This window comes from Coregonus clupeaformis, chromosome 8 (assembly GCF_020615455.1).
Source record: "Coregonus clupeaformis isolate EN_2021a chromosome 8, ASM2061545v1, whole genome shotgun sequence".
In the NCBI taxonomy this organism is placed as follows: domain Eukaryota; kingdom Metazoa; phylum Chordata; class Actinopteri; order Salmoniformes; family Salmonidae; genus Coregonus; species Coregonus clupeaformis.
In genome coordinates this window covers 17,093,080-17,110,945 of record NC_059199.1, presented here as the reverse complement: position 1 = coordinate 17,110,945, position 17,866 = coordinate 17,093,080, and the positions used below count along the sequence as shown (strand labels likewise).

General features: G+C 44.9%; 2 protein-coding genes across 5 annotated transcripts in view; one reads left to right on the top strand and one right to left on the bottom strand.

Moving 5' to 3' along the window:
- LOC121571903 (protein inturned) overlaps positions 1 to 10,482 on the top strand; it is a 38,293-nt gene extending 27,811 nt beyond the window's left edge. For 2 of the 3 annotated variants that reach the window (XM_045221853.1, XM_045221852.1), the window contains 7 exons: positions 1,955 to 2,209; positions 2,515 to 2,729; positions 2,816 to 3,125; positions 3,245 to 3,336; positions 3,518 to 3,707; positions 6,830 to 6,969; positions 9,248 to 10,482. In XM_045221853.1, the coding sequence (XP_045077788.1) occupies positions 1,955 to 2,209; positions 2,515 to 2,729; positions 2,816 to 3,125; positions 3,245 to 3,336; positions 3,518 to 3,707; positions 6,830 to 6,969; positions 9,248 to 9,359 (1,314 nt within the window). In that variant the 3' untranslated portion in view covers positions 9,360 to 10,482. Of the gene's footprint in view, positions 1 to 1,954; positions 2,210 to 2,514; positions 2,730 to 2,815; positions 3,126 to 3,244; positions 3,337 to 3,517; positions 3,708 to 6,811; positions 6,970 to 9,247 lie in introns of those variants that run through there. The other variant, XM_045221854.1, reaches the window with a different exon arrangement.
- Positions 9,989 to 17,644, bottom strand: LOC121571220 (INO80 complex subunit B). Of its 2 annotated transcripts, none has more exons than XM_045221857.1 (5): positions 17,065 to 17,644; positions 16,495 to 16,696; positions 15,827 to 15,978; positions 13,752 to 13,921; positions 9,989 to 11,497 (listed from the first exon to the last, which is right to left on the bottom strand). In XM_045221857.1, exons 1-5 carry the CDS (start codon positions 17,105 to 17,107, stop codon positions 11,030 to 11,032), a joined length of 1,035 nt encoding a protein of 344 aa, XP_045077792.1. In that variant the 5' UTR covers positions 17,108 to 17,644; the 3' UTR covers positions 9,989 to 11,029. The 2 variants fall into 2 exon arrangements, with proteins under 2 accessions (XP_045077792.1, XP_041738491.2); XM_041882557.2 differs by having other exon boundaries at positions 15,839 to 15,978.
- Positions 17,645 to 17,866: the final 222 nt, after the last annotated feature.

The following is a 17,866-nucleotide window of genomic DNA, read 5'->3' as shown; positions in this document are numbered from 1 at the left end:
CGCCTACTCACCTGGGAGGACTCCCCACTGTATGGCCTGCCATCTCCCTCCTCAGAGGACCCTCCCCAGCACCTAGCCGCGGTGTGCCCTCCGCGGCCACACCTGGTGCAGGAGACTGCCCCCCTCGGGTTCCTACCTCTTCTCCCTCTAGCGCCAGCCCCTCCAAGCTCCATCGGACTCTGCTCGGAGGCGCTGGAGGGTGGAATGGGAGGCCCCCATCTGGGACGTCCGCGAGTCGTGAGTAGGTTGTCCAGACGAATAGCCATGTCCACAAGCTGGTCGAACGTTAATGTAGCGTCCCTACAAGCTAACTCCCTGCGGACGTCCTCCCTAAGGCTACACCTAAAGTGGTCTATGAGGGCCTTCTCATTCCACCCCGCATCAGCCGCTAGAGTCCGGAACTCCAGCGCAAACTCTTGAACGCTCCTCATCCCCTGTCGGAGGTGGAATAGACGTTCCCCCGCCGCTCTTCCCTCTGGTGGATGGTCAAAGACCGCACGGAAACGGCGGGAGAACTCCGCATAGGTGACTGTGGCGGAGTCTATTCCCCCTCCATTCGGCGTTGGCCCACTCCAACGCCTTGCCGGTGAGACAGGAGATGAGGGCGGAAACGCTCTCGTATCCCGAGGGCGCCGGGTGTATGGTGGCCAGGTAGAGCTCCACTTGCAAAAGGAACCCCTGACACCCTGCAGCGGAGCCGTCGTACGCCCTCGGGAGCGAGAGCCGAATTCCACTGGGTTCCGGTAGAGGGGTGGGCTGGTTGTCTGGTGGTGAAGGAGCGACAGGTGGGGCTGTGGGAACACCGCTGGTCTCCCATCGCCGAAGTGTGTCCATGACGCCCTCCAAAGCGTGCCCGATCCGATTGATGCGATGCTCTTGTCCCAGGAGACGTTCCTCCACGCTGTCGACGTGTGCTCCTGCTGATTCCATATCAAGGTGTGTAATTCTGTCACGATGTTAGAAGTGGTGTGGTGTGGAATCAGGCGCAGAAGCAGATAGACAGTCCAACAAGACTTTACTGGAGAGTGCAAAATAAATCCAAAAACAGCCAGAGGCCAAAAGACGCACACAGGCGTCAAAACACGAGCGCACAACACAGGGCGCAAAACTCTCCTCAACCGAGGAGGAAGCTAAATAGCAATGGCGTACCGAAACACGGGTAGCGCACAAACACCTGACACAAAACAATTACACACAACACTACACTAACAACAAGGAAACTAAATAGGGTGCTTAATGAGACATAACACAAGACAGGTGTGGCTAACAGACAAAACTAATCAAACAGGAAACATGGAGCGGTGGCAGCTAGTACTCCGGAGACGACGACCGGCGAAACCCGCCCGAACAAGGAGGAGGAGCTGCCTCGGCCGAAACCGTGACAGTGTGCCAAGCTTGAAGTGTCATACCCAAGAAGACTCAAGGCTGTAATCGCTGCCAAAGGTGCTTCAACAAAGTACTGAGTAAAGGGTCTGAATACCTATGTAAATTTCAAGTATAAATGTTCAACATTTTCTACAAACCTGTTTTTGCTCTGTCATTATGGGGTATTGTGTGTAGATTGATGAGGAGGAAAAAACTATTTAATCCATTTTAGAATAAGGCTGTAACGTAACAAATTGTGGAAAAAGTCAAGGGGTCTGAATACTTTCCGAATGCACTGTAGATGGGATATCATCACCCAGGATAACATGCTGTACCCCCTTATTCTCTGGATGGAAAATCATCCACCTAACAATTGATGCTGAATTATTAATGATTTGTAGAAATAGGTTGTTCACTTTGTTCAAGTCTCCATCCTCATGACCTTTGTATAGAGAGAGTCTGGCACTCTAATACGATGGGGTTGTGTTAGTAAAAATAGGAAAATATTCTATATTCATTGTGTTATCTGTGTGTGTGTGTGTTCTCTGTCTCTCTACGTGTATGTCTCTGTGCCTGTGTCCAACCCCAGGGCTATCTGATTGCGAACCACCTCCCCAAGGAGGACCTGCTGGATGTCTGTCTGTACTGCCAGCACTACTGTCTCCTCCCCCTGGCTGCAGAGCAGCGCGTGGGCCAGCTGGTCATCTGGAGGGAGGTGTTCCCTCGCCACCGCTCACAGAACTACCAGACCCAGAAGGACCAGAACCAGACCAAGAACAACCACTGTACCATGCCTGGCTACTGCCTGCCCCAGGGACGCTACTTCCTACTCATAGTGGGACTGGTAAGACCATAGATACATACATATAAAAGGACATATAGAATCATGCATTCTCTATGAAGATCCTCTTTTCCTTTAGTTACACTAATGAGTGTCTCCTTTTGTTTTTGTGTAATTTCTTGCTGTTTTTCGCTAACGTTCTTTCCTTCTCTCCTCCTCTTTCTCTTTCCCCTCTAGCTGTCTCTCAGACAGACATCCAACATTTGACTCTAGTTTTGTGTTCCAGGATACCAACTACTCACAGACATCTGTTATCCCATACATTCTCTCTCTCTCCTTCTCTCTTTCTACCTCTCCCTCTCCCCCAGAGGCACTTCATGCAGTGTGTGCTCCTGGAGGAGGGTGGCTGTGCGGCCTCGGCCATGGAGGCCCCTGGGCCTGACTGTGTGTACGTGGACCAGGTCAAGGCTACCCTCCTACAGCTGGAGGAGCTGGACGTCGGGATGGAGGAACGCCTGGCCGCCCCACCTGCCCCTTGCCTCTCTTGTGCTGACTGGTTCCTCCCCTCCTCCGCCCGTGACAGGTTAGTTTCAGTTTGACAATTTTAAAAACATTTTTATTTTTTATTGAGGATGACACAAAAAGTTCAGTTTCCATTGTGGTCCTCAGGTTAGACACCCTGGCCGCCTCGTCCCCTGTCCTCAGCAAGCTGGCCGGGGTCGTGAAGCCACCCACCTCGGCCCAGGGAGGAGGAAAGGTGGTGGGCCGGAGCCTGTTTGGAGGAGGCGCCCGGAGACCTAGCCCCCAGAGGAGTCAGTCAGACAGTGGAAACGAGGGACAGCCGGACGGGGGTGTAGGAAGGCCAACTGGACTCAGTCCACACTCCACCCCGGACTCGGCCCGGAAGCTGGTCGGGCAGAGAGACTTGCTGGGTTCTGGAGGATCTGATGGGAGTCAAGGCAGTGGGAGCATTTTCAAGGTAGGGTCTTAACCTTCTTTCCCCCATTGCGTCTCTCATCCTTATATCTATAAAAAAAAATGGGTTATGGGTTTTGTCGAATACCAATGGAGCTTTTATTGTTTCCCACCTCCCCTTAGATTCCCAGGATGAAGCATCCTAACCCGTTCTACCTGGGCACCCTGAAGAAGTGTCTGACAGAGAGAGAGGAGGAGATGTACAACACTATGAAGTGAGTGAAACAGGCCAGCAGTGTTAGAAGTTAGTTTATCCTTCCCTGTTGTAATAATGTTCTAACTCTCCTCTCTGCTGTGGTCCTATTCTTTCATTCCATCCTATTCTATTCCACCCCATTCTCTTCTATTCCATGCCATCTCATTCCATTCCACTGTTATCTGTTCTGTGTTGGCCAGGTTGACGTCTGGGGCAGAGAACACTCTGTTCCACTATGTGCTGATGGAGACGGTGCAGGGTATCTTCATCGCTCCTACACACAGGGAACTGGCCCAGCTCAGCGGCTCCATCCACCCTCAGCTCATTCGCAACTTCCACCACTGCTGTCTCTCCATACGGGCTGCCTTCCAGCAGAGTCTGCCGCCAAGGGTAAGATACAGAACGGAAGACACACACACACACAGTGGTGATTTTAGCATGGAAATCTTGGTGGGGCAAACTCAAAATTTTTTTTAGATGCATGCCAGCAAAGCCACTACGCAACACTAAACAATACATTAATTGCACTATGACGGTGACAAACGGTGCCCATAAACTGTTAGGGACTACATAAAGCTGTCCCGACAGCGGAGCTTTCCTTTCAGCACCATGGCTATCAGCGGAGCCTCATCTGGCAGTGAAACAGTTCATTCAGCCTCATTTACTGCCTTTTTAAAAAACATAGCTGATATGGCTGACTTGCTTAAATAAAAATGGTTTCTACGGACTCCTTGTGGATTTGTGTAACTCAATAAGAACCACATTCTCCTTCAATGATAACGAATGCTGACATGAGTTTTGACCTTTGAACCGTACACAAATATTATTACATTTATAATGTTTAATCTTATATCATTAACACTTAGAGAGAGAGAGAGGGAGGGAGAGAGAGAGAGAGATTTTGGGGTCGTAGAGCAAAATCGTGTTCGTGAGAGTCTCCCCTTTCCATAGTAGGGTCATATTAGTTTGTAATAATACTTCCGTAGATGCGGAAGGCCGACATAGGCGGATGCGGTGGATTGAGTTGCAGCCCACCCAAAAAAACCTTACATCTCTAGCTTAAAATGACAGATTTTTATGTGGATTTTTTATAATAATAATAATATAATATGCCATTTAGCAGACGCTTTTATCCAAAGCGACTTACAGTCATGCGTGCATAAATTTTTGTGTATGGGTGGTCCCGGGGATCGAACCCACTACCTTGGCGTTACAAGCGCCGTGCTCTACCAGCTGAGCTACAGAGGACCACAAGACACTTAGATTGACGCATGGGTGCGTCAATAGACTCTTAAGGATTAATGAGCGAGCTAAGATGGACATAGTTAATATAACTATTTGTTCAGCACTTTTGAAATGTACAGCGACAGAATTCAGAACATGGGCCGTTCTTACAGTATTCTCCCTGTACACCAAGTCAGAACCGTAGGATAAATAAAGGGGGCATATAAGCAGACAATGAAAGCTCTTACAATATTTGATGACATTTTTCTAAAACAGGCTATAGGCTACATGTACACCATTAAGTCAGAACAGTAGGCTAAGTTATGAGGGGGAGATGGACCAAATTCTTAGGGTGAGACACTAACAGCTACATTACATCATTTATGCAGCAGTATACAAGACATATTTTTGGACTCACAATGTTGTGCTGTGCTCACTTGAACGTGGCTTGGTGGGCCTTCTTGTGGGCAAACATTGTCATCAAAGTCTGGCGTTCTATGGATTTAAGACAACTGGGAACTCAGAAAAAAACCAGGTTGAATCATGACGTCATTGATCTTCAGGTCGGAGCTCTAGAAAGAGGCCAGAGTTCCCAACTTGGAATTCCGAGTTGGATGACCTGTTGAAAAAAATAAATCCCAGTCAGAGCTAGTTTTTTTTCCCGAGTTCCCAGTTGTCTTGAACGCACTGAAGTCTGAGATTTCTGAGTTTCCAGTTTTGAACTCGGCAGAAGTCATGCCGGATTGACAGCATGGCCAATGTATTCAACCTTTTCTGGCCTGTGGTGTTGTGTGTGAATGTTTATCCTTTTAAGCTTGGAAAAGAGACCCTTTCAGACAGATGTTTTAAATCCTTTAACCCAGACTTGGACCACACACCCTCTCCACTGAATAGCAGACAGGGGAAGCAAAATAGATTGCTTTGTGACGCTTGCAATTAGCCATAGATTCCTTCCAAACCACTCATTGCTAAATTTGTGACTTCTGACTTGTTGTGTAATGGGTTCGATCCCTGGGACCACCCATACGTAAAAATGTATGCACACATGACTGTAAGTCGCTTTGGATAAAAGCGTCTGCTAAATGGCTTATTATATTATTATGGCCGATGCGCACCGATACGTTTTATCTATAAATTCTCTTCATATGACAAGGATTAAAAAGGATTTGCCAGTAGATTGTCTACATGATTCATCATGATGACTGCTAGCTTGTTAGCTAAGATTTTGAAAGTATGATGTTGACATGATCAGTCCAATCAAAGCTATGGTAGATATAACATGATTTGACGTCATTTTATCTGTGGCCAATGACCTTGAGCCTTCTTTGATGGCCACTTCTAATATGAATGGCAACCCGTAGATTCTGCGTTGACATAGTGTCCCCATGAGCGACAGAACACTGAGCCAATCACGCCGCAATTAGAGAAGATTACCAACGGCTACGTTCTTTATTTTTGCTGGCTGCCCATCCACCACAGAAAGCACTGAGCTAGGCTGAAACACCTGCATTTTGGAGCTGCCTTACTCAAGAAAGAGACCATGTTTGTTTGTGGCTTTATTAACTCAAGGATTTTTTTAAATGTTGACATTGTGTGCAAACTCATATGTGACACGAATTAATGCCAAAATAACATACAAAACAGGCAAAAAATTTGAATACAAAATATATATATAATGAACAAAAATATAAGCGCAACATGCAACAATTTCAATTTTATGGTAGAGAAATGAACATTCAATTATCTGGCAACAGCTCTGGTGGACATTCCTGCAGTCAGCATGCCAATTGCACACTCCCTCAAAACTTGAGACATCTTTGGCATTGTGTTGTGGGACAAAATTGCACATTTTAGTGGCCTTTTATTGTCCCCAGCACAAAGTGCACCTGTGTAATGATCATGCTGTTTAATCAGCTTCTTTATATGCCACACTTGTCAGGTGGATAGATTATCTTGGCAAACGAGAAATGTTCACTAACAGGGATGTAAACAAATGTGTGCACAAAATATGCGAGAAATACGCTTCTTGTGCGTATGGAAAAATTCTGGGATCTTTTATTTCAGCTCATGAAACATGGCACCAACACTTTACATGTTGCGTTTGTATTTTTGTTCAGTATATAAATATATATTTTTGCTAAACAGGTGGGGCTCAAAACCCCACCTGCCCTGAATGAGGGGTCGCCACTGCAAACACACCATATCCCTGTATGTAAGAATGTCTGTGTTGTAATAAAAAAGGTAGTGTGTGTTTATGTTTAATCTCTTAGACCTCTCTGTGTGAGTAGGGCAGGCCGGGTGCAGACAGACCCCAGGCGACCCATGGGCTGGGCCCAATGAAGGAACACGGGGTTCTGTTCCAGTGTAAACCTGAGAACTGGACCGACCAGAGGAAGCCGGCCCCCACCATGACCTACTGGGTTATAGGGTACGTGACAGAACAAAATACTAAATGGTACCCTGTTCCCTTTGTAGTGCACTATTTAGAACTCTGGATAAAACTAGTGTGCTTATATGGGGATTAGGGTACATCGGAGGACAACTTGTTTCATGTGAATCTCAAATGGCACACTATTCCCTTTGTAGTGCACTATTTAGCACTCTGGTCAATGTACTATATGGGGACTAGGGTGCCATTTGAGACAATGCCAAGCCAACTACACTACCAGTCAAAAGTTTTAGAACATCTACTCATTCAAGGGTTTTTCTTTATTTTTACATTGTAGAATAATAGTGAAGACATCAAAACTATGAAATAACACATATGGAATCATGTAGTAAGCAAAAAAGTGTTAAACAAATCAAAATATACTTTATATTTGAGATTCTTCAAATGGCCACCCTTTGCCTTGATGACAGCTTTGCACACTCTTGGCATTCTCTCAACCATCTTCATGAGGTAGTCACCTGGAACGCATTTCAATTAACAGGTGTGCCTGTTAAAGTTAATTTGTGGAATTTCTTTCCTTCTTAATGCCTTTGAGCCAATCAGTTGTGTTGTGACAAGGTAGGGGGGGTATACAGAAGATAGCCCTATTTGGTAAAAGACCAAGTCCATATTATAGCAAGAACAGCTCAAATAAGCAAAGAGAAACAACAGTCCATCATTACTTTAAAGACATGAAGGTCAGTCAAGAACTTTGAACGTTTCTTCAAGTGCAGTCGCAAAAACCATCAAGCACTATGATGAAACTGGCTGTCATGAGGACCACCACAGGAATGGAAGACCCAGAGTTACCTTTGCTGCAGAGGATAAGTTCATTAGAGTTACCAGCCTCAGAAATTGCAGGCCAAATAAATGCTTCACAGAGTTCAAGTCACACACATCTCAACATCAACTGTTCAGAGGGGACTGTGTGAATCAGGCCTTCATGGTCGAATTGCTGCAAGGAAACCACTACTAAAGGACACCAATAATAAGAAGAGACCTGCTTGGGCCAAGAAACACGAGCAATGGACATTAGACCGGTGGAAATGTGTCATTTGGTCTGGAGTCCAAATTGTCTTTGTGAGACGGGGTTTGGGTGAACGGATGATCTCTGCATGTGTAGTTCCCACCGTAAAGCATGGAGGAGGAGGTGTTATGGTGTGGGGGTGCTTTGCTGGTGACACTGTGATTTATTTAGAATTCAAGGCACACTTAACCAGCATGGCTACCACAGCATTCTGCAGCGATACGCCATCCCATCTGGTTTGGGCTTAGTGGGACTATCATTTGTTTTTCAACAGGACAATAACCCAACACATCTCCAGGAAGGAGCGTGATGGAGTGTTGCATCAGATGACCTGGCCTCCACAATCCCCCGACCACAATCCAATTGAGATGGTTTGGGATGAATCAGACCGCAGAGTGAAGGAAAAGCAGCCAACAAGTGCTCAGCATATGTGGGAACTCCTTCAAGACTGTTGGAAAAGCATTCCAGGTGAAGCTGGTTGAGAGAATGCCAAGCGTGTGCAAAGCTGTCAAGGCAAAGGGTGGCTACTTTGAAGAATCTCAAATATAAAATAGATTTTGATTTGTTTAACACCTTTTTGGTTACTACTTGATTCAATATGTTATTTCATAGTTTTGATGTCTTCACTATTATTCTACAAAGTAGAAAATAGTAAAAATAAAGAAAAACCCTTGAATGAGTAGGTGTCCAAACTTTTGACTGGTACTGTTTGTCTGTGCTTACCTTACATTGTGTGAGCTGTATATGATTGAGTCTCCTAAGAATTATGATATTTATCTTGCCTCTGTATACAGTGTTATGAATTATATATTCTCGGGGGGTTGAATGTAGGCTAGGGATAATGGCTGTACTTGTAGTAATGACTGATGGCACTTTGGGATGTCTCGACTGTTGCTTTTGGACGTGCTCCTGGGTTTCAGAGGTGTGTGTGCACTCAGAGAGCGAGAGGTCTGTCTGGGTGGTCAAGTACAGAAATGGAAAGTAAACCACTTGGAGTTAACTTTGAGTGAGAGGCTGGGAATAGCAGACTACCATGTAACAGCTGGGCTCTGGCTTACTGTGAAATTCAGACATATACTGGGCATAGAGATGTCCATTTATCAAGGTGTTGCTGCGGTATTGTCTACTCTCCTGACTTCTAGTGCATTTTGTTTGATTTAGTCCTTTATCACTCAGCAATTATACATCCTGCCTATACTCTAGCTTGAAACACACACTGCCATTTCCCCTCCTCTGTTGTCTGTGTTCCAGCCGGATGCTTCTAGAACCTGTCCCTCAGGAATTCTACGTGTGTTTCCATGACTCCGTGGCAGAGGTTCCCGTGGAGATGGCCTTCCGCCTGTCTTTCGGCCTGGCCTTGTGATGAGCCGTCTGACAACAGTCTCTTATGAACTCTGATAACACTACTACCTATCGACAGACAACAGCAGAGCACAACCCTGGGTCCTGTTCATTAGGCACCAAACGGTAGAAAACAGACTTGAACAGGGAGGGAGTACCTGAACTCCAATAAGAATCGCTTGTTCACGTTTTCCATCACAAAATATTTTGCTACGGTTTGCCCTAATGAACACAACCCTGGTCTTAAAGGTTTCATAGTTGACCTCAACGCCTGCTTACTGTCGGTCTGAGATATTCTGGGAACTAAGACACCCTCTTGTGCCTTGATCACCTGACAGCAGATAAAAGGAAACCTCACAGACCAAGGTTGTTCTCAGTTAGCCTTGGATCAGCTCCAGTGGAACAGCAGGACTGCATTCAGATAGAAATATGTTATGTAGAACAAACATGCCACTCTGACATGTGGAATAAGGAATCACGTCAGCTCTATTCATGACATTTCTATCTGTAACGTCCCACTACGCTTGCATACTAAACAAAGCCCTGGGTTTACAAGATGCAACTATGTTGTGTCCAAAATGGCGCCCTGCTCCCTATGTAATGAATAGATTTTGACTGAGTGTGTGGAAGGACAAGCAACTAAACTCAGTATTAATACCTCAGAAAACGTGCTGGATTTTATTTTTGTAAAGGGCAGATGTGAGTTTACAGGGAAAGCATTTTGCTGCTGTTCTGGCCATAACAATAGTCTCATTCTAGTTCTGTGGTTCTGACATTCCTGTTAGCTAAAGTGTGCCTGACCAAATAATATGGGAAAAGTCAAAACGGCGTCCTTGGGACGTACCAACTCTTACATCACCCCATTGAAGTTGAAATGTAAAACGGTAAGGGTTAAGGTTAGGGACGTCCCAAGGTTCCCGGACAGCACTGACCAAATAATATGACTGTTCTTGCCTGCTATCCTCTCCACATTGGCATGGCAACGCAGCCTTAGGTGGAGTTCTATTCCTATGTGCTGTTTTGGAGGAAGATAAATGTGTTTTGATATTTTATTTAAGATGTACAGTATTTTGTATGGAAATGGAATAATTTGTGATACAAATACACATTTGTGACAACTAAAAGAATAAACTTATTTTGGTTTCCTGGGGGTCATTTTCTCAATTTATCAAACAAAGAAACATGTTGCTGTAACATGTTACTGCTGTTCTGCGTCACGGCTTCTGCTTGCCAAAATGTATACAAAACCATTCCTATATTTATACAAATGAAAGTCCTTCATGATCATCAGGCAAACAGAGCGCTCTGTTATTTCAGTCCTGCTGTTACAAAAATAAGCTTGCCTTGTTAAATTCCTATTCAATCTACATTATGTGGACCTCCACAAACTGAGGATCTAGAAATGAAATAAATACATGCCGTCTGATAGGGCCTGATGTGTCTGTAGCCTCCATTATGTTATCTTACTATCAGGGTTAAATTGACTGACTGATGCATTGATTTGAACTCATCTCTTTTGTAAGTATACATAATTCTGAAATGACCACTTTCATGACATCACTCAAAGAGAAAAAAAACTGAAAAATGCCTTTTTAGAATCTGTCAAAATAAAAAAGAACATCCACATTGTCCATGGATTTAGCCCCAGAGTGTGAACTGCCAGCAAGCTGAAACCTTCGAAAGCGGTCAAATTCAAGCGGCACTCTCCACAACAAGGACCAGATTCTTCTTGTAGCAGTCCAGACTACAGAGAGGGATCCCAGTCTTGGAGCATGAGTACCTCTTCAGATTACTGCACCCGTTTATCCCGCAGCCTACTGGTGCCAGGGGCGGGGGGCACAGGGAAGCAGGGGTCGGGGCAAGCACGCCTGTGGGGAACGAAATCCCCATTCCTTGGGCCGAGTCACAGTAGCGGACCATGGGACACTGGGCCTGCTTGGACTTACGCTCCCTCATACCCTTGATCTTGGCCTTGGAGGTCTTGGTGAGCCTCTCGATGGTCTGGTTCTTGTTCTCCTCTGCCTTCTTGGCCGCCTGCAGGCGCCTCTTGCGGGCGCGCTCCTCTCTCTTCTGCATCATCTCGGCGGTCATCTCCTTCTCCTTGTAGCCCATGGGCAGCTCCAGGACAGGATAGCTCTGCTGCTTGTGCATGAGGGCTTTCTGTAAGGCAGAAACACACACAACCAGTCAGGTACAGTATGAAGTAGACCTAAAGCATTACATTTACATTTTTTTACATTTTAGTCATTTAGCAGACGCTCTTATCCAGAGCGACTTACAGTTAGTGAGTTCATACATTTTTTATTTCTTTTTTCATACTGGCCCCCCGTGGGAATCGAACCCACAACCCTGGCGTTGCAAGGGCTACCAACTGAGCTACATCCCTGCCGGCCATTCCCTCCCCTACCCTGGACGATGCTGGGCCAATTGTGCGCCGCCCCATGGGTCTCCCGGTCGCGGCCGGCTACGACAGAGCCTGGATATTTGAGGCATTTCTGTAATCTTCCAAGATATTAAAGGAAAACCACCTGGAAATGTTTGGTATTTGTTTCATTGTTGATATACACTACCGGTCAAAAGTTTTAGAACACCGACTCATTCAAGGGTTTTTCTTTATTTTTACTATTTTCTACATTGTGGAATAATAGTGAAGATATCAAAACTATGAAATAACACAAATGGAATCATTTAGCAACCAGCAAAGTGTTAAACAAATCAAAATATATTTTATATTTGAGATTCTTCAAATAGCCACCCTTTGCCTTGATGACAGCTTTGCACACTCTTGGCAGTCTCTCAATCAGCTTCATGAGGTAGTCACCTGGAATGCATTTCAATTAACAGGTGTGCCTTCTTAAAAGTTAATTTGTGGAATTTCTTTCCTTCTTAATGCGTTTGAGCCAATCAGTTGTGTTGTGACAAGGTAGGGGGGTATACAGAAGATAGCCCTACTTGGTAAAAGACCAAGTCCATATTATGGCAAGAACAGCTCAAATAAGCAAAGAGAAACAACAGTCCATCATTACTTTAAGACATGAAGGTAGGTCAATACAGAACATTTTAAGAACTTTGAAAGTTTCTTCAAGTGCAGTCGCAAAAACCATCAAGCACTATGATGAAACTGGCTCTCATGAGGACCGCCACAGGAAAGGAAGACCCAGAGTTACCTCTGCTGCAGAGGATAAGTTGGTTTCAACTGCTGTGTCTTTGTGAGACGCGATGTGGGTGAACGGATGATCTCTGCATGTGTGTTTCCCACCGTAAAGCATGGAGGAGGTGTTATGGTGTGGGGGTGCTTTGCTGATGACACTGTCTGTGATTTATTTAGAATTCAAGGCACACTTAACCAGCATGGCTATCACAGCATTCTGCAGCGATACGCCATCCCATCTGGTTTGGGCTTAGTGGGACTATCATTTGTTTTTCAACAGGACAATGACCCAACACACCTCCAGGAAGGAGAGTGATGGAGTGCTGCATTACATTTACATTTTTACATTTTAGCCATTTAGCAGACGCTCTTATCCAGAGCGACTTACAGTTAGTGAATACATTTTTTATTTTATTTTTTACTGGCCCCCCGTGGGAATCGAACCCACAACCCTGGCGTTGCAAACGCCATGCTCTATCAACTGAGCTACATCCCTGCCGGCCATTCCCTCCCCTACCCTGGACAACGCTGGGCCAATTGTGCGCCGCCCATGAGTCTCCCGGTCGCGGCCGGCTGTGACAGAGCCTGGATTCGAACCAGGATGTCTAGGGGCACAGTTAGCACTGCGATGCAGTGCCTTAGACCACTGCGCCACTCAGGAGCCCATCAGATGACCTGGCCTCCACAATCCCCCGACCTCAACCAAATTGAAATGGTTTGGGATGAGTTGGACCGCAGAGTGAAGGAAAAGCAGCCAACAAGTGCTCAGCATATGTTGGAACTCCTTCAAGACTGTTGGAAAAGCATTCCAGGTGAAGCTGGTTGAGAGAATGCCAAGAGTGTGCAAAGCTGTCATCAAGGCAAAGGGTGGCTATTTGAAGAATCTCAAATATTAAATATATTTTGATTTGTTTAACACTTTTTTGGTTACTACATAATTCCATATGTGTTATTTCATAGTTTTGATGTCTTCACTATTATTCTACAATGTGTTTTGCATGTCAGCACTCAAGTTAATATATTTATGTATTCTGAAAGTTATATATCTTAAACTTGATTGCTGACTATATCAACAATGGACTAATGAAACAAATACCAAATGACCGTTTTTGGGTGGGATTTTTCTTCCCCTAATAGTCATTTCTCAGATCACATTGTGACCTGGCCTGGAAAAATTCCCAGGGTCAAGCCACGTGGTCAAGTGAAAGTCATCTCTACTCTGATATGACAGACTAGTCTGGGGCCTGCTCTCTGTTACATTACCTGTCTGGCTGTGAGCAGGGACTCATCGATCTCCTTCTTCAGCTCTCCGTTGTCATCCAGCTCTCCTTTCTCCAGGGCGTCCAGCCACTTCTCCTCCTCGTCCACCGGCTTACCCAGGGAGTCTGAGTCCATGTCTGGCAGAGGAGACGGGTCCAGGTTACTGTCCTCATCTAGAGGCAGGGAACAGAAAGAATGATATTAAAAAGACATGGCTATGATCCAAAATGGCACCCTATTCTGCATTCCGTGCACTACCAGGGCTCTGGTCAAAAGTAGTACACTATATAGGGAATAGTGTGCCATTTCATTCACACACTTGATGTTTGCCGAAGATAGAAACAGGCTCACTGAAATTACATTAAACGTTTGCCTTGTGCAGTGCCTTCAGAAAGTATTCATACCCCTTGACTTATTCCACATTTTGTTGTGTTACAGCCTAAATTCAAAATGGATTAAATAGATGTGTTTCCCACCCATCTACACACAATACCCCATAATGACAAAGTGAAAACATGTTTTTAGAAATGTATGCACATTTATTGAAAATAAATACAGAAATATGTAATTTACATAAGTATTCACACCCCTTTGCTATGACACTCCAAATTGAGCTCGGGTGCATCCCATTTCCTTTGATCATCCTTGAGATGTCGCTACAACTTGATTGGAGTCCACCTATGGCCAATTTAATTGTTTGGACATGACTTAGAAAGAAACACACCTGTCTATAGAAGATCCCACAGTTGACAGTGCTTGTCAGAGCAGAAACTATACAATGAAGTCCAAGGAACTGTCCGTAGATCTCTGCGATACAATAGTGATGTGGCATATATTTGGGGAAGGGTACCAAAAGATTTCTGCAGCATTGAAGGTCCCCAAGAACACAGTGGCCTCCGTCATTCTTAAATGGAAGAAGTTTGGAACCACCAAGACTCTTCCTAGAGCTGGCCGCCTGGCCAAACTGAGCAATCGGGGGAGAAGGGCCTTGGTCAGGGAGGTGACCAAGGACCTAATTGTCACTCTGACAGAGCTCCAGAGTTCCTCTGTGGAGATGGGAGAACCTTCCAGAAGGACAACCATCTCTGCAGCACTCCACCAATCAGGCCTTTATGGTAGAGTGGACAGACGGAAGCCACTCCTCAGTAAAAGGCACATGACAGCCCGCTTGGAGTTTGCCAAAAGGCACCTAAAGGACTCTCAGACCATGAGAAACAAGATTCTCTGGTCTGATGAAACCAAGATTGAACTCTTTGGCCTGAATGCCAAGCGTCACGTCTGGAGGAAACCTGGCACCATCCCTACAGTGAAGCATGGTGGTGGCAGCATCATGCTGTGGGGATGTTTTTCAGCGGCATGGACTAGGAGACTAGTCAGGATCGTAGGAAAGATGAACGGCGCAAAGTACAGAGAGATCATTGATGAAAACCTGCTCTAGAGCGCTCAGGACCTCAGACTGGGGCGAAGGTTCCCCTTCCAACAGGACAACGATCCTAAGCACACAGCCAAGACAACACAGGAGTGGCTTCGGCACAAGTCTCTGAATGTCCTTGAGTGGCCCAGCCAGAGGCCGGACTTGAACCCGATTGAACATCTCTAGAGAGACCTGAATATAGCTGTGCACCAACGCTCCCCATCCAACCTGACAGAGCTTGAGAGGATCTGCAGAGAAGAATGGGAGAAAATCCCCAAATACAGGTGTGCCAAGCTTGTAGCGTCATACCCAAGAAGACACAAGTCTGTAATTGCTGCCAAAGGTGCTTCAACAAAGTACTGAGTAAAGGGTCTGAATACTTATGTAAATGTGATATTTCCGTTTTTATTTTTAATACATTTGCAAAAATGTCTAAAAACCTGTTTCTGCTTTGTCATTATGGGGTATTGTGTGTAGATTGATGAGGGCGGAAAAATCCATTTTAGAATAAGGCTGTAACGTAACAAAATGTGGAGAAAGTCAAGGGGTCTGAATACTTTCCGAATGCTCTGTATATGGAGTATGTATAGTAAATAAATCACATTAAGCACGTAATTACTTTTATATTGAACATGAGTGGACATGATGAGTGTAAGAGACAGACCTTTGCACTCACCAAGCCAGGCCCGGTACTGCTCAAGTGGAACGCCCTCGGAAGGTTTATCATCGTCATCATCAGAGTCGTCATCGTCATCGACGATCATCAGAGGAGACTGGGCGCGGGCTACACCAGGGACCACCGTGAACGTTGGCACACTGGTTCACGAGAAAAGAAGAAGGAGAGAGAACAACAACCCATACGTTTAAAGGACCATCCAGAGGAAGTTGGAGCGTAGCAAAACTTTTGTGGTCAAAACCATTCATCTTGGTGCCACGGGGGGAGCTGGTTTGCTAAATGCTATCATTAAACGCAATTATACCATTTATAAAATACTAAGTGAAAATTGACTAATTATCCAATGGATTATGATACTTTTCTGGTAAAATGTAAAAAGTGGAGGTGAAAAAACATACGTATGGTTGTTTTCTCCATGGCTAAGGAGACAAGTGGACACAAGGCTGTTTGAATCGTCTCAGTCTAAGTGGAAAAACTTTGCAGCTGTTTCTGATTAATTAACAATGCCATGCTGGTGGGTGGTAACATTCAAATAAAACCCAGTCCTGAAATGAAACGAAGGCTGAAAATAATATGTATGTCATATCATAGATAAAGGGATGGAGCGCAAAAAAAGTCTGCCAAGCGAGACTATCAAAATGGCAGCGAGGTCTCACCTCTTTGTCCCCAGTGTTTCCCCTCCCAGTTTGATCTTGAGTCTGAGCTGTGTGGGGGGCTTGACCACAATCCCAGAGTCTGACTCCAGGGCCTCAGAGTAGGAGCTGTGCCCCTCATCACGGTGATGCTTCTTCTTGTACTTCTTGTGCTTTTTGTGTTTCCTCCTATGGAGGCTGTGTAACCCCAGGTGGTCTCCATCACCTGTAGTAACAGACAACGAATAGAGATACAAACAAGATGTAGATAAACAAAGTCAGGCCTATTTGGTAGTGTATAGTGTTGTTATGGGTTCAGTTGGTAGAGTATGGTGCTTGGAACACCAGGTTTGATTAACGTTGGGGCCAGCCATCTGCATGCATGACTGAATGTTAGTCGCTTTGGATAAAAGTGTCTGCTAAATGGCATATATTATTATGTTGCCATGTATGTCTCAAAAGAATGTCTAGTGCCTTCTGGACACTTCATAATGTGTCTTATGTCTAGTAGTCAATATGATGGTGTAAAATCTTCAATTCACAACCATGCTTGAGACATGGGAGCATAAGATCAACAATAAACAAACAACTCACCTAAAAGAAACCTTGGGTGGATCATGTCTTTCCTTTTCCCCATTGAAACGACTGTATATATCAATCAAAACCAGAAAATGGGTTCTGCTAGTTCCTAGCAAGTTGGCCTTGCTCTGTATGCGGAAGAGTCGTTAGCAGCAGCTAGTTAGGTAAACACAATGAATGTGTTAGCTAGCCATCTAGTTCTCATTACTATCACGGGACGAGCAACCTACTCGAGAATTGTCACACGATTTGATAGCGTGGTAGGTAGGAAACAGTATACTTTGATAACGCATTTGCAAGCCCAACATTTGCTGTCGCTTGACAAAATACAACTGACTAGCTAACTTAGCTACAGTAGCTAGCTGAAATAATTAGCTAAGTTAGCTGGCTGCCCTTTAGATAAATTAGTTGCTCACGAACCAAGGTGAGGATGAAGCTGCTTTCCTTCAATGCATTTCCTTGTTGTTCGTATAAAGGGGGCAGTAATGCTTGTAAGGCAGAGTCATTTGAAAATACACAAGCCAGAGAAATCAAAACAAATAGCTAACGAGATAGACTTTTCCTTGCGGCTTCGAATACGATTATGTATGTGGATACGGGTACGCTTCTGCTACCTACCGCTGCGGCGGTGGAAGTACAGTCTAGACTTGACTTCTCGACTGTTCGATTGATCCGATTCATTCATATATTGCCTGGGATAATTTGTTACGATTTTATTATTGTGGACTTGGGGGAATTATATATGTTTAGATTTCAGCAGTTAGTTGATTTACAGATAATTACTAATCTCAAAATGCTATAATATTTTGATACCTGG